Source organism: Pseudochaenichthys georgianus, chromosome 9 (assembly GCF_902827115.2).
Source record: "Pseudochaenichthys georgianus chromosome 9, fPseGeo1.2, whole genome shotgun sequence".
NCBI classification, from domain to species: Eukaryota; Metazoa; Chordata; class Actinopteri; order Perciformes; family Channichthyidae; genus Pseudochaenichthys; species Pseudochaenichthys georgianus.
In genome coordinates, this window is record NC_047511.1 from 38031611 (window position 1) to 38048147 (window position 16537).

Sequence of the window (16537 nt, forward strand, 5' to 3'; positions counted from 1 at the left end):
TTGTCGCTCTCTACACTTGTTCGATTCAGGTGCTGGCAAAGAAGATGACAGTGCTGTATAAGCTGGCCCGTGAGCAGCTGTCCAAGCAGTCTCATTATGACTTTGGCCTGCGAGCTCTGAAGTCTGTCTTGGTGATGGCAGGAGAGCTGAAGAGAGGCTCTCCACATCTCAGTGAGGTACTAACACAATTATTTAATATTCTCACATTAACTTTAGGCTCATTTTCAATACGGAACTGCTTATTTATTCGATTGTCATCCTTCAGGTATACACTGATGCTTTATTTCTGTTGGGAAAATGATATATGGTATAGATTGCCCGATGCAAGGTTCAGATGAGGTCTTTTTAAGCTGCCGTCACATGACATGCGGTAAAATGACTCTGCGCTGACGTTACTGTTGTTGGTTATTACCGCTTATCATGTGAAGGCAGCTTTAGTGTCTTCCAAGCATCTTACAAAAGAAAGCAATAACTCTGGTTTCAAAGTGCTTTATTAAAGGTTTCAGTCTGGATTAATACCTGACTAGTGTAAGAGTCGGTGAGGGATGATAATTTATTCCGGGAAATTACTCAGACCTACTAATTGACCTAACCGAAGTTATTGAGTCTATGTAAGTTTACTGCTTGGCTCAGATCCACCAACGTCAGCAATATCTCACCTCTATTAACTCCCCGAAGAACCAGGTTCAATTAACTGCTGTTTCAATTCAGACAACTCTCTTAAATGTGTTTAAGCGATCCCGAAGGATTTTGATATCAGTAAATGAGGTGTGGCCCTACCTAAGTGTGAGTGTGGCAGGGTGCAATCTTACCTTTGAAGCAGGAGAGGAGAGCGCAGATGTCTTTTAAGTTGTCCCAGTCCAAAAGGTGGGATCAGTTTATTTGAAGAAAAATAGGTCCAAACTAATACAGGGTTTTTACCTTCTCTCTTTACAACATTATAATCATACTAAACCTATCATGCTGTGATCATGTTCTAATATGAAACTTCAATTCACAGTTTTTACATTTATTACCAACATTTTAATTTCAACTGCCCAATTCAGTTTGTGATTTTTAAATCTCCTGATATAATTTAGAGGCATTTCCTCTTAAAAGACCGGTGTTAATAAAAAGCACATTCAAACTTTCATTTTCACCCAATCAATTTCATACCTTTTTTCCGACACAGATGGCGGGTACTAACATTCAAAAACCCATACCTATCCGCATGAATTCGGAGGAAGATTCCTCACAGCTGGCGGGCCTAATATTCACAAACACATCTCAATTCATTCCACTCATTTCACAAAGTAGTTCACTCAGCATTCAACCAAGACATTTGAGAGATATTTACCAAGTCTGAGAGAATCTTACCGAGAGCTATTAACCCAGCTTTGAGGGACAGAGCTTACCGAGAGAGAGCATACCAGGGGAACCCCTCTCTCTCTCTCTCTCTCTCTCTCTCTCTCTCTCTCTCTCTCTCTCTCTCTCTCTCTCTCTCTCTCTCGCTCTCTCTCTCGCTCTCTCCCTCTCTCTCTCTCTCTCGCTCTCTCCCAAAAAGAAAGTTCCTCCCTCTCTGCCAGTGTCTTTATGCTCAACAACAGGATATAGAAACCTAAAGACACCTCCTCTATACCCATATTTGTGAAAACTGGGGCATGGCCTCTGATGTACAGGACTGGACATGACCAGACATATTCTATTGGCTATGGCATAAGACACACCTTCCTATGATGTTTGTGTAAAAAGGACATGACTCTCGGCTATGACATAACCACCTTTTTGGGGCCTCAATGTATTTCTCCTTAAGTCAGGAGCCCCCCTCCCTGTGTACTGCTGTGAGAGGAGAGGGAAGAAACTGCCTCCTCCCTTATCAGTGACACCCATAAATCATTATAGGCCTTACACTCAACTTAACAAACCACTTGGTTTATACTGTAAATATAGAAAAACATAACATATGAAACATTTTCATTGTGAATACATACAAGAATATAATTGATTATACTTGATTATAATTAACTTTCGTTTTAAGTATTCAACATACTATGAAGATCTCAACACTAGATAAATGACCATCCCTTAGCCCCATGTTAAGAAAATACAAGTCTACGTTAATAAACTTAAGCGCCGAAGGTTTAAGAAACATGAAAAGAGGTTAAACAAGTGATCTACGATCTAAAATTGTGATTATGTTTGAGATTGTTAATGAAAAAAGAATAGGTTCATTTGATATGACAGATTTTCAATTGATTTTATTTTGTTAATTTGAAATGGACAATTCATGTAGGCATTGTTGTATTCTACCCTCTCCACAGGACGTGGTTTTGATGCGTGCTCTCAGGGACATGAACCTTCCAAAGTTTGTGTTTGAGGACGTGCCTCTGTTCCTCGGGCTGATCTCAGATCTGTTCCCTGGGCTGGACTGCCCTCGGGTTCGCTATCCAAACTTCAATGATGCCGTGGAAGGGATCCTGGAAGAGCACAAATACGTCATGCTGCCAAACCAGGTTACTCATCTGGGTCTACTTTTTATTCTTTGATATACAGACTCTCTTACACAAGTTAAAGACTGTGTAGTTACATTGGCAAATATGTATTTGGGCATGTGAGTGTTTGGATAATGATTCACCCTGTTCTTCATGCTGTCGTGGTTTCAGGTGGATAAAGTGGTGCAGATGTACGAGACGATGATGACGAGACACACTACGATGATTGTGGGCCCCACAGGCGGAGGGAAATCGGTTGTGATTAGCACATTGTGTCAAGCTCAGACCAAGTCAGTTCACATTGGTTTACATCACCTTCCTGATCTTTTGTGTGAACAATAGTGATATTTATTTTCACTCATCATCAGATTGGGAAACCACACCAAGATTTATCCCCTGAACCCTAAAGCCATGAGTGTCATTGAACTTTACGGTATTCTGGACCCTGAGACTCGAGACTGGACTGACGGGATCTTATCCAACATCTTCCGGGACATCAACAGGCCTACTGACAAAAAGGAGCGAAGGTAAACAAACAGAGAAGTGTTAGCAGTTTGTTAAAATGTGCAGGGTGCAAGTTACACCTCTCATTCATACTATATGAACTCTGCCTCACAGGTACATCCTGTTCGATGGCGACGTGGATGCTCTGTGGGTCGAGAATATGAACTCAGTGATGGACGACAACAAGATCCTTACACTAGCTAATGGAGAGCGGATACGTTTACAGAATCACTGTGCTATGGTTTTCGAGGTTTGTCTCACTTTGAAGATGGCTGTCAGCAAAAAAACCTTTACTTACAATTGACTGCAAAGCAACACTCAGATCAATAATGTGAGGAAACCTCGTCACCACAGGTTGGAGATCTGCAGTATGCTTCCCCTGCTACTGTTTCCCGCTGTGGGATGGTTTTCGTTGACCCCAAAAATCTCCGTTACACCCCATACTGGCAGAGATGGGTAATCGACAGAACTGACGAGGTGAACAAAACATATGCACCATATCTAAAACGTGCACATGTGTATCACTTGATGGTATCTCAGCAATGTTATTTGTTTTTCATCTAGGAACAAAAAGTGCTCAACCAACTGTTTGAGAAGTATGTGCACAGCTCTATTGAAATGATTGTGGAAGGTATTGTTAATGGCAAACAGGGCCAGAAACTGAAGAATGTTGTCCCTCAGACAGATCTGAACATGGTAGGTCAATCTCATTCATGCAGAATGTTCTCCATTACCAGTGTTGTTGTATCTATGCATGCAGATAAATAAGTCTATGGTTGACTTCTTGTCCGTGTGTTCAGGTAACTCAGCTGTGCTTGACACTGGATGCACTGCTTGAGAGTGAGAGTTTCACTGCTGAAGTACTGGAGTGTTACTTCCTGGAAGCTCTGTACTGCTCACTGGGGGCCACGTTGATGGAGAGCAGCAGGATCAAGTTTGATGAGTTCATCAAAAAACTCTCGTGTCTCAGCACAGTGCATGATGAGAAGGCCCTGGCTGGGCCGGGTGAGATCCCAGGTACATCATGAATGTGGACTAAATGGAAAACAATATTAAGATCACCCATTAAAACATTTTTTAAAGGTCCCATGTCATGGCCATTTCTACTGATCATAAGTCCATTGTTGAGGTCTACTAAAATACATTTATATTGTGCAATTTTCTAAAATCTCATTGGTTTCTCATACAGCATCTCTGTATAGTGTATTCACTCTGTCCTAAACGGCTGTGAGCCCAGTGGCCGTCTGCGAGACAGCGAGACACAGCGAAACCCAGCCCGAAACACACACACACACACCCGCAGCCTGGCGGGGAGTTTGTGTGTGTGCCCAGAGTGTGCTGTGTGTGTGTGAGGAAATCCGCGTCCAAACGTAACGGCTCCGCGGACGTTACCTTACGTCACTATACCCCAAATACGTAGAAATCTCCAACGAGGCGTTCTGGGACATAGACAGGTCTTTTCTGTGTTAGAGTTGTACTCGCTACAGGGTGTACTTTGAGGGTTTGTGACTCTGCAGACCGTCTACATGCATAACAACCTTCATAGCACACAAGGGGACGGGTGATAACCGGAAAAGCATGACATGGGACTTTAAGGTTATAGTTGATGGTGGATAACATGTTATATCGTATACTATAGAATAAGGGTGGAAGATATAACTAGAGTAGATATATAAGGATGGTCTTTTATGAAAAAGTACATCATTTTATATATCATTGCATGCACTTACTGTAGAACAATCTATCAACATGGTTTCTGTAGAATGAATAGATATCATGATGAGAAAAAAACAGTTATATATTTTTGATATTATTATTTACCCACATTTATAAGGATGTTTTATCATGTCACTTTTCTATCCTTTTGTTAATCACACATTTTCTGAATCCATATAGGCTATCTCCCAACCCTGTATGATTTCCATTTTGATGGAACACAGCAGAAGTGGGTTACCTGGAGTTCTCTGGTCCCAAAATACATTCACAACCCTGAGATGAAGTTTGCTGATATTCTAGGTAAAGAGCAAAAACCAAGCGACTGCATTCATACACATGGTTTAAACCTGTAGGCCCTCCGAAGCCCTTTCTTCGACTTTAATGAACTGATCCTTCATCTTTGCTTAAGTACCAACTATCGACACCACGAGAGCCAGCTGGATCCTGGAACAGATGGTGAAGATAAAGAGGCCGGTGCTGCTGGTCGGAGAGTCGGGCACTTCCAAGACTGCCACCATCCATAACTTCATGAAGAACCTCAATGCAGACAGAATTGTAATGTCCCTCTCTAACCTCAAGTTTGCTAATTTCTTCTGTCACTTGAGGGGAGTTAATTTCTTACCATCTGTTTCTAGATTACTCTGATCATCAACCTATCATCCAGAACGACTTCCATGGACCTGCAGAGGAACCTGGAGGCCAATGTGGAGAAAAGAACCAAAGAGATCTATGGGCCTACTATGGGGAAGAGACTGCTGGTCCTCATAGATGACATGAATATGCCTAAGGTACATCCTCCAGGCTCTCAGCTCCTTCACTGTGACAGCCCGTGTATGCTTGATATTATGTTAGGGATAATGTGCAGCGAGGCGGTTATTGTTCTTTTTTCGATAATGACTGCCTTGCTGCACATTATCCCGCTTATTACACGACCACATACTACACTAACGACTTGAATCCCAATATTAATTAAAATGAAGTTATTGGCTTGAAAATTATCGTATAGCTTCCGGAAGAAAAAAAAACGTAACTGCGGCTGAAACTGCGGCAATAACAATTTCGGATGACGGCGGCACTGATCAATGTTTTCTGTAGCTGTCCAAGTCTGTTCACAGTTTATTTTCCTCTAACAAGTCCTTAAACACTGCCAGAGCCCATACCATGCTCCTGTACTTCCTGTCTGCCTTCTTCTGCTGATTTATCTGACGACTAACGCTCTGTCTTTTAACCTCTTTACTTCTCTCCCTTGATCCTCCAACGGTGATGTTATGCTTAGCAGCGGTGTGTTATCGACTATTAACAACCTCTGAAATGTCCGAAATGACCTGTTAGTGCAATTTAAGGCTCACCAACCTTAAATGTTAACACAGAGAGAGATCAATAAAACACAAACACAAATATGGTTGAGATTAATTATTATTCAGTTGCGCAACAAACAAATAATAATGGGGAAACATTTACCTTGCTTCTCAGCAACCAATCGCAGAAATGCCCCCAGACAAGAAATATCTCATGTGCTTTATACAATACACGAACATACACTTGAACGTGGCAGAGATGTTCAAACCTTATACAGTCATATATGTTGCATCCTCTGAGTTTTACATGATCCCAGATTTCATGACCTTATTTAGCAGCTACCACACATGCTAATGTGTACAACTGCTGGTGAAGACTTCAGCTGATTGCCCATTGCCACACCGTCCATAGATCATCTCAACACGTCTAACATATGAATCTACTGTTGATGATTATAATCGAATCGGCCTCTTTGTACTTCCGCTCACCCCTAATAATTGCGGAGGAGACGATGAGGCCTCTCTGACCTGTGTCACCTTAATGAATAAGCGAGAAATATGCTGTAATAAGGAATCTGCCATAACAGACCAATCAGAATCGAGTATTCAACTAAGCCGTGTAATAATGTATCGCATGCTCGTCCAGGTGGATAGCTACGGCACGCAACAGCCTATCGCACTGCTGAGGCTGTTATTGGACCGAGGAGGCATGTATGACAGAGGGAAGGATCTTAACCACAAGACCCTCAAGGACCTTGGTTTTATTGCGTCCATGGGGAAGGCAGGAGGGGGGAGGAACGAGGTGGACCCCCGCTTCGTCTCGCTCTTCAGTGTCTTCAACATCCCCTTCCCTGCAGTGGAGTCTCTCCAGCTTATCTACGCTTCCATTATCAAAGGCCACACCAGAGTGAGTAGTTCTCTTTCCATTTAAATTCATGTCAGAATCTTAATCATCAGATTTTATAAACTTGGACAATGTTTCAGGAATTTGAAGACGCCATACAGAAGGTTTGTGATAAAGTCACCTTGTGCACACTGGAGTTGTACAGCAACATCATCAAAGATCTGCCCCCCACTCCCTCCAAGTTCCACTACATCTTCAACCTGAGGGACCTGTCCAGGGTCTACAATGGGCTGACCCTCACCAAACCTGACAGGTGTGATCTACCACATTCAATTAGGCTTTGTTAGAAGTGTATGTTTCGTAATGTAATCGCTTCACCTGATTTCTTTCTGATAGGTTTTTGACTGTCAACCAATTTGTGCGTGTCTGGAGGAATGAATGCCTGAGAATCTTCCATGACAGACTCATTGATGAAAATGACAAAGCCTTGGTAATTATTGTTAATAAGAGTAGTACATATTTACTGTAGATTCTGCTGCTTTGAAAAACAACAACTGCTCCTTTTAATCTAATTACATATGTAGGCTCCTCTACTGGAAACAGAATAGTTTTGAAGTGTTGTCATCTAGCTACCTTTACCAACATGTGTTATTCATCACCAGGTCCAAGGCCACATAAAGAATCTGATTGAGGAGCATTTTAAGTCCGACATGGAGTCAATCATGAGGGACCCAATTATTTTTGGAGACTACAGGACAGCCCTCAGTGATAATGAACCCAGGGTCTATGAGGACATACAGGACTATGATGCGTCAAAAGCCCTGTTTCAGGTATTATCAAGTTATTAACTGTCTTACTAATAGCAATGGGTTAGGGTTTCAGTCTAGTTTTATTTTGGTAATCTAAGTGCAAGTACTATTGCTAGTTTTTAAATCATTACATGGTTTAGGACCAAAGTATATTGTTGAACTCCTACATAATTACGAACCATCATGGTGCCTCAGGTCTTCTGGGACGGGTCTGCTATCGGTTCCGAGAGTAAAAACAAAACATGGAGAGGCAGCGTTTAGCTATTATGCCCCGACACTCTGGAACAAACTTCCCAAATCATGCACGTCTGCAGAAACTCTTACTATTTTTAAATCGAGACTGAAAACATATCTCTTTGCCGCTGCTTTTAATTGAGCTGATCATATGCGCACTGCAGGATGCCATTTAAACATGTATTGTATACCTGTTGTGTTTATTTTATTATCTTTGCTTTGTAATGCCTGTTGTAAAATGCCATATATATATATAATGTGTTTTTCTGTATTTATTCCTAAAAAGTATTTTTATTAGTTTTGTAAAGCACTTTGAATTGTGGCGTGCTGAAAAGTGCTATATAAATAAACTTGCCTTGTCTAAGTGTGTCATATTACAACAATTTCTAAGAATGAATTCCTGCCATTATCTGTCTTCAATAATACTGAAGGACCACAATGTTTGTGCAGGAAATCCTTGAGGAGTATAATGAGAACAAGTCGAGGATGAACCTCGTACTGTTTGTGGATGCCTTGGAACATCTGACCCGCGTGCACCGCATCATCCGGATTGACCGGGGCCATGCCCTGCTTGTTGGGGTGGGGGGCTCCGGCAAGCAGTCCCTTACCAAGCTCGCCGCCTACACCGCAGGATGTGAGGTAGAAAAACCCAAGAACCACGACGAGTGTCGTGAAGGGCAAATCATTGTCTATGACGAAAATAGATCAAATTGTCCTTCCTTTAGGCCAGGGGTGGGGAACCTTTTTCCTCTCAAGGGCCATTTCAATTTTTTCAACATCCTCCGAGGGCCGTACAAATTATTGACCTCTGCTTAAAAAAACTAAAATCACAGCCCATTCATTTGGCCTTTCTTTCATGCTGTGCAAAGAAAAAGCAACCTCTTAATCCAGATATCTTACCATGATGATGCGTGCGCGTGCACGGTTGTGGCATGACCACCCAAACAGAAAGATATGGACACAAGATGTGTGCAAATGTATTTAGTTTCCTATCCATGTGGACATGATTTAAGTGTGGGGGGGGACCTAACCTCCTCTAGGGGGGTCCGGGGGGTATGCTCCCCCGGGAATATTTTTTTTTAAATGTTGAAGCTAAAAGCATCAATCTGGTGCAGTTTGAGAACAACATTAGGAGATCTATGGATACATCTCTCAACACCCATATGAAACAGAACTGTAAACAGATTTACTTTTTCTTTATGGACATTTTACAAATCACTCCCCTTTCAAACTGTATTCTTGTTTATTAATAACAACTTTTTTTTACTGTTATATAGTATTTTATACCTGTTTACTTTATTATCTTATTTTTTTATAATAATGATCATATAAAGATGTGCCTTTACCTCACTGGTTGGAGAAAAAGCTTCTTATATTCGTTAGCATAGCTAGCTAACCAGATGCTAATAACAACAAAGTTATTGACTGTATGATCAGTATGACAGTCATGAACAGATCGCCACTGGGCTTTCAACTAAAGACACAACCACGCAACAACTGCGGCATGTGTACGGCTCCTTATGGGTAGGCTACTGCACTTTTTGGAAGTGCCGGAGCGGTGTTCTGGTGCTCTCCGTCAGCACTGCACCCCTGTCAGAGCCCCTGTCAGACGAGACATACCACGTGATGACACGTTAGGCTCGTGTTGTGTTCAAGGACCCTGACCTTGGCCAGGAAAAACAGGCACTCGCTTGTTGAATTTTTTTGCGGTCTTGATTTCTTTCATTTTTTTCTTTTTTGCGTGTGTTTATAAATTACCTCGAGGGCCGTACCAAATGGTCTCGCGGGCCGTATACGGCCCGGGGGCCGGAGGTTCCCCACCCCTGCTTTAGGTTTACGATTACACTTTAACCCTTAGATGCATAAGTGCGTCTTTTTTGACCCGGTGAGGTGGTTTTCTTGAAGTGTCTTTGTAATTAGATTTTTTTTATCATTTCATATTCCAGCTACTCCTCAAAAAACATGCCATTCAGATTTAAAATTGTATAAATGACCCGCATGCTCTTTCTATGGCATCCTATGGAACCTTTGATTCTTATCACCTGTTGCTGTCAGGAATACATTCACTGTAGACCACACAGATTACATCACAAGTGACACCTCTCAGGAAGATTATTTTACACAGCAAGATCTGATACCTGATCAACCGGCATGGATTGATGGGGGGTGGGCTATGAGTAGACAGAGGAGTCAGAATAGCGGAGATCTTTGCATCAATATGTTCAAAACGGTTTTTTTCGAAATGTAAATTTTTTTTCTAAAATTATAAATAGTGAAAAGTTAAATAGAAAATATTTCTAGTGTGAACCAAAATACAATACTAAATATTATACAAGTGATTTCTCTTAACCATAATGACAAAAATGGCATAAAAACACATATTCTAATACGGGTCCTTTTTGACCCTCTTATGGAAGAGTGTAGGGTCCAGTCACTCGGGCATCTAAGGGTTAAGGAATAGTTAATATACTTTTACTGATGTCATCACTACTAAATACCACATATCAATTTATGCAATAAGGGAATATGTAGACAAGGAAAAATACTTAATAATAATAATAATAATATTATTATTTTGAGTCATAAGAAAAATGTGTCAACGTGATTTTTAAGTCCAAGCGTTGGTTCAGTAAAGCAACTTTTTTGGTAACACAGTCTTCTAAAGCTACAAAATAGAAATGTATGGTCTTAGGTCCGGGTTTGTACTCTTTTTTTCTATGTTGTAAAGCAAGGGTGTCAAACTCAAATACACAGTGGGCCAAAATAAAAAAATGGGTGCTAGTCGAGGGCCGGACTGGATCAATGTTTATTGCAAAACTTATTGAAATGAACTTATTGCACACATTAAACCTGGAACTAACAAAGCTTAAATTATTGCCTATAAAAACAACATTAAGCATTAAATAATTAGTTGCATTCATTTCTTATCTGCAGCTTTTCCGAGTGATTTCTTATGATTACATTTTTCCACAGGCCAACAACAGCTTCAAAAAAACGATTTCCCTCAAAGAAAAAAAACAAACGTGCCCTGTTGTCTCAAGAAACAAAGTGCAGAAGGAAACATCCATTAAACTCAGTGTGCTGCTCTGTGATGCTAGTTCAAGCAGACACTTGGTATCTCATCTTGGGTGCAAGTTCATCAATGTTTGGGCTCAGGCTCTGAGCTGAGGAAACCCTCAGGATGGAGTGAAGGTGTGCGTGCAATATACCGGCGGGCCAGATCTAATAGTAATTAGAAATTATCCTGCGGGCCGAAATTAAATCCACCACGGGCCTGATTTGGCCCCCGGGCCTTGAGTTTGACACGTGTTAAAAAATAAAGGACGGTAAACTCTAGCATCTAGTGATGGAATCTGCTTTTCCCAGGTGTTTGAGATAACACTCAGCAGAGGATACGGTGAGACAAACCTCCGTGACGACCTGAAAGCTCTGTACCTGAAGCTTGGCATCGAAAATCAGAAGACAGTGTTCCTCTTTACTGAGGCCCATGTTGCAGAGGAAGGCTTCTTGGAACTCATTAACAACATGCTCACCTCAGGTTAGTTATCATCGTTACCTCCTGGCTCACACCATTACTATTAGTATACTATTATTTGTTTTTCTTCAAAGCAACCGCTGTAACACTGACCATGCTCGCTCTTCACAGGCATTGTTCCCGCATTGTTCCCTGATGATGAGAAGGAGGGCGTACTCAACCAGCTTCGTGATGAGGCTCTTACAATGGGAGTAGGTCCTTCTAAAGAGAGTGTGTGGCAGTATTTTGTCAACAAGAGTGCCAACAATCTACACATTGTTTTAGCCATGTCACCAGTGGGAGACACCCTTAGGACTCGCTGTAGGAACTTCCCAGGTGAAATGCCGTGTCAGGATTCAGATGATTATATTACACTTTCTTATTTTTCCTCTAACTGTGTACTTTTTCCCTCAGGACTGATGAATAATACTGTCATAGACTGGTTCCTGCCATGGCCTCCTCAGGCGTTACTTGCAGTGGCTCAGTCTTTCCTTGGTATGTTTTAACCACATTCAAATCTTTTTTTTATTGATTTGTTATGCACAAGTGTTCTTCTTTTAGTTGAAATGAGACCTGAAGCAGGAATGTAATCCCTACATTTTCAGAATTTCCAGTTTTGTTTTAATTTAAAGGTGGGGTATGTCATTTATTTCAGAAACACTTTTTGTTATATTCCATGGAATGCTCTTAACATCCCGATAGCAATGAATACATTAAATGCTTTGACAATAAATACATAAATAAATGTAATCTGTGGAAGCCGTGGCGCTGTAAAAAGCACGACCAATCATCTGAGCCGGCCCGGCTAAAGTAACTGGATAGCCTACCTGCCTGTCAGCCTTCCATCTGTGCACAAACTGATCTCGTGCCCTCATTGGTCATGTGCGCGTTCGTGTGTGTAGGAGAAGAGGCTCTGTAAGGAAGTGGCAGATTTTTTTCGGCTGCGTCCTTTCAAATTCTAGCGAAATCGAGGTGGTTTCTCCATTCTTACCTACCCTGCCTTTAATTTTCCACAGGTGAAAGTCCAATGATTCCTGAGGCCCACAGTGCAGAAGTGATAGCTCATGTATGCATGGTCCACAGCTCTGTGGGCGACTACAGCAAACTTTTCCAGCAGAAGCTCAGACGCTGTAACTATGTTACTCCGAAGAACTACTTGGACTTTATTAGCACCTATTCTAACCTCTTGGAGGAAAAGGACCAATATATTATGGGTGAGAAGATGCAACACACTGTGCCACATGGCCACTACATTTGTATGTCTGTGATTATCTGAGAAACTATTTCATAAACTGTTTTGTTAACTCACCTGTAACAGCTCAGTGCAAGCATCTCGGGGGAGGTTTGGATAAACTGAAGGAGGCCAGTGTGCAGCTGGCTGAGTTAAATATCAAGCTAGCAGATCAGAAAGTGGTCCTGGCTGAAAAGTCCATAGCTTGTGAGGCCCTGCTGAACGAGATCGCCACAAATACGGATATAGGTCAGTGAGAATCTGTATCTCTTAACCCTTGGATGCATAAGTGGGTCTTTTTTGACCCGGTGAGGTGGTGTTCTCGAAGTGTCTTTGTAATTAAAACATTTTATCATTTCATATTCCAGCTATTCCTCAAAAAACATGTTTTGGATATATCATGCCATTCACATTTTAAATTGATATTTTGGGTCAATAATGACCCGCATGCTCTTTCTATGGCATCCTATTGGGAACCTTTGATTCTTATCACCTGTTGCTGTCAGGAATACATTCACTGTACACCACACAGATTACATCACAAGTGACACCTCTCAGGAAGATTGTTTTACACAGCAAGATCTGATACCTGTCAGTATAATAATAATAATACATTATATTTTGATAGGGCTTTTCAAGGACTCAACATCGCTTTACAATATAAGGGAAGGTTAGGGTGGGGGGTATAGGACTATCAAACTTGATCAACCGGCATGGATTGATGGGTGGTGGGCTATGAGTAGACAAGAGGAGAAGAGATGAGTTTTGAAAAGGGACTGGAATAATGTGAGGGTCTCAGAATAGCGGAGATCTTTGCATCAATATGTTCAAAAGTATTTTTTCAAAATGTAAAAAAAATGTCTAAAATTATAAATAGTGAAAAATTAAATATAAAATATTTCTAGTGTGAACCAAAATATAATACTAGATATTATACAAGTGATTTTTTTTTAACAAAAATGGCATAAAAACACATTATTCTAATACGGGTCCTTTTAGACCCACTTACTGTATGGAAGAGTGGGTCCAGTCACTCGTGCATCTAAGGGTCGACTCAGGGTTAAACCGTCCCTTTGAAACTAAACACAGCCATTACAAACCACTTTTCTTTATTGTTCCTTTCCTAGCCGAGGAAAAAAAGGCTCTGGCAGAAGACAAGGCCAAAGAGATTGAAGAGCAGAACAAAGTGATAGCTGTGGAGAAGAAGGAAGCTGAAAGTTCCCTGGCTGAGGCTCTGCCTGCATTAGAGTCAGCCCGCATCGCCCTGCAAGACCTGGAGAAATCTGATGTCACAGAGATCCGGTAAACTCCGCTGCTTACTCAGAGCATCGCTTACATTCTGTCAAACAAATGTGGGGTTGCTCAATCTTCTAAAGTGTTGAATCAAGCCGTGATAAACTTGCATCACCTGACTAAATACTTACGCCATCAATCAATGCTATGGCTTTTCCTGCTGTGGGGGAAACTTCTGAAGCATTTGGAAACAGGACTCGGAGTGACACGATGGAGCTTTGATGGCAAACACTGACGGTTTATTTGGAGCTTCGGCCGGAGAATTCGCAAGACATGTCCCGTGCCACGAGTTGACCACGTGGTTGAGATGCCACAATCAATTCTGAAGAACTCTTCTGCAGCTCGAGGTTTTAACTAGTTCGGAGTGTAATAATCAACATTCTTTATCAGCGAGACTAAACAAATATGGACCCTGAATCTAACGAGAGCTGTCGCCCATAGGAAATAATGTGCGCCAGGGAACCTACGTCCCTGAACAATAAACTACCTCATGGCGGCCTGTGCTCGGTCATAGACTGGCAACAACAATGCGCCCAAGCTGCTCCTCCTTAAGAGAGATAGCAGCAATACCCAAGGCCGTAGACCTATGCCATGGGAAAGGAGACAGTGAAAAGAGACAATGATGAACTGTGTCAAAGGTTGAATACCAAAGCAAATGATTCCCTAACACCTGCCTTTTTTCTGCTGTTATATTTTACAGATCTTTTGCAAAGCCGCCCAAACAGGTGCAGGTGATTTGCGAGTGCATCCTGGTGATGCGTGGCTACAAGGAGATCAGTTGGCAGTCCGCCAAGGGGATGATGTCCGAGGGTGGCTTCCTGCGCTCGCTGATGGAGCTGGACTGTGATTCCATAAGTAACAACCAGGTCATGACAGTTAAAGGTATGTGGGCTTCAAGACCTATGAATGATATGACCCATGCACTGTGTATGATAGTACACAATGTGCTATCGTTGTTTTCTTTGCCGTTTCCTCTGGCTAGGCTTTCTAAGGAACCTCGGGACCAGCTTTGAGGAGATGCAAGCCATCAGTAAGGCCGGCTCAGGAATGCTCAAGTTCGTCGAAGCTATCATGGGTTACTGTGAGGTTGCGAGGGAGATTAAACCTAAAAGAGAGAAGGTACGCTTATGTTTGAACATTCTAACATCATACTCTATGAATAGAAACCCAAATTAAACAGCTTTACCTGCAATACTCTTTCAGTTGGCACGCCTAGAGAAGAACTTCTTTCTGATTAAGCGGGAGCTGGAGCGCATTCAGAGTGAGCTTAACAATATCCAGACAGAGTTGAAAGCTCTTGGAGATAAGTACACAGCTGCTATCGAGGAGAAACAGCTGCTACAGGAAGAGGCTGGGCTCATGGAGAGGAGGCTGATCGCTGCCGACAAGCTCATCTCTGGCCTGAGCTCTGAAAATGAACGGTGAGGATGTAAAAGGATGCAACACATGGAGTCACAACATCACCACATCCCTGCTCAGAGAAGCTCATTTCATTTCTCTTAATCTCCTTTATTTCCGCACTCATTTCCACTCAGGTGGACACAAGATTTGGAGGAGCTGAAGCAGCGGCGCGTTCGTCTCCTGGGTGACTGTCTGGTCTCTGCTGCTTTCCTGAGCTATGTCGGGGCCTTTAGCTCGGACTTTAGGAATGAGATGGTTTACCAAGTGTGGGTTAAAGATGTGCAGGAGAGAAACATCCCCTTGAGCCAGCCTTTCATAGTGGAAAACCTTCTGACTGATGAGGTAGAAATCAGCAGGTAAGACAATACACAATGTGAGTGTGTCCTATCAGATGTTGGAAATGAGATGTTACTGTATGGTAGCAGGCTAGGTGCTTGTTGCATGTATGTGGAATCGTCTCTACTTTGACAGTTTCCCGGCTCAAACAAACCCCTCTTTGACAGATGGGGCTCAGAGGGCTTGCCTCCAGATGAGCTGTCGGTGCAGAACGGGATCCTCACAAGCAGAGGGAGCCGTTTCCCCATGTGTATTGACCCACAGCAGCAAGCCCTTAACTGGATAAAGAAGAAGGAAGCAAAGAATAACCTCAAGGTAAGGTTCATCGCAGCTTTAGTGAGCATCCCACTGCTCCAAAACCAGCCCTTTGGAATGCGTCCCAACTTGCGGTCCTGAAAGGTTCACGGACCTCTTTCTCCAACCGCTTTCCTCAGATCTCATCATTCAATGATCCAGACTTCCTGAAGCAGCTCGAGATGGCCATCAAATATGGCTTCCCGTTCCTTTTTCAAGACGTGGATGAGTACATCGACCCTGTGATTGACAATGTCTTGGAGAAGAATGTAAAAGGAGCAGAGGGCCGACAGGTCATCATGCTGGGTGACAAGGAGACGGACTATGATCCAAACTTTAAGCTGTACCTCAACACCAAACTGTCGAACCCCAAATACTCCCCATCAGTGTTTGGAAAAGCCATGGTCATTAACTATACTGGTAAGATTGTGTTAATAATAAAAATAATAATATATTGGATTTATATAGCGCTTTTATAGTACCCAAAGACGCTTTACAATATGAGGGGGTGGGGGGTAGATAGACTGGGGCAGGTAGACAACAGACTAAGAAAAACAACAAAAACAACAAAACAAAACACAGTGGCAGTCAG

The 16537-nt window shown here is 42.1% G+C and overlaps 1 protein-coding gene across 1 annotated transcript in view; it reads left to right on the forward strand.

Annotated features, from left to right (window-relative positions):
• Nucleotides 1-16537, forward strand: part of dnah10 (dynein axonemal heavy chain 10) — a 39431-nt gene that overhangs the window by 16107 nt on the left and 6787 nt on the right. Inside the window, exons 35-62 of the mRNA XM_034091438.2 lie at nt 30-176; nt 2301-2492; nt 2643-2761; nt 2840-2998; nt 3090-3225; nt 3330-3452; nt 3540-3671; nt 3776-3992; nt 4872-4991; nt 5101-5246; nt 5327-5479; nt 6636-6896; nt 6974-7146; nt 7230-7323; nt 7496-7663; nt 8327-8515; nt 11243-11414; nt 11523-11726; nt 11805-11885; nt 12407-12604; nt 12709-12870; nt 13749-13923; nt 14615-14796; nt 14897-15033; nt 15118-15335; nt 15450-15671; nt 15819-15966; nt 16086-16365. Of these exons, the coding sequence (XP_033947329.1) occupies nt 30-176; nt 2301-2492; nt 2643-2761; nt 2840-2998; nt 3090-3225; nt 3330-3452; nt 3540-3671; nt 3776-3992; nt 4872-4991; nt 5101-5246; nt 5327-5479; nt 6636-6896; nt 6974-7146; nt 7230-7323; nt 7496-7663; nt 8327-8515; nt 11243-11414; nt 11523-11726; nt 11805-11885; nt 12407-12604; nt 12709-12870; nt 13749-13923; nt 14615-14796; nt 14897-15033; nt 15118-15335; nt 15450-15671; nt 15819-15966; nt 16086-16365 (4708 nt within the window). The remainder of the gene's footprint in view (nt 1-29; nt 177-2300; nt 2493-2642; nt 2762-2839; nt 2999-3089; nt 3226-3329; nt 3453-3539; nt 3672-3775; nt 3993-4871; nt 4992-5100; nt 5247-5326; nt 5480-6635; nt 6897-6973; nt 7147-7229; nt 7324-7495; nt 7664-8326; nt 8516-11242; nt 11415-11522; nt 11727-11804; nt 11886-12406; nt 12605-12708; nt 12871-13748; nt 13924-14614; nt 14797-14896; nt 15034-15117; nt 15336-15449; nt 15672-15818; nt 15967-16085; nt 16366-16537) is intronic.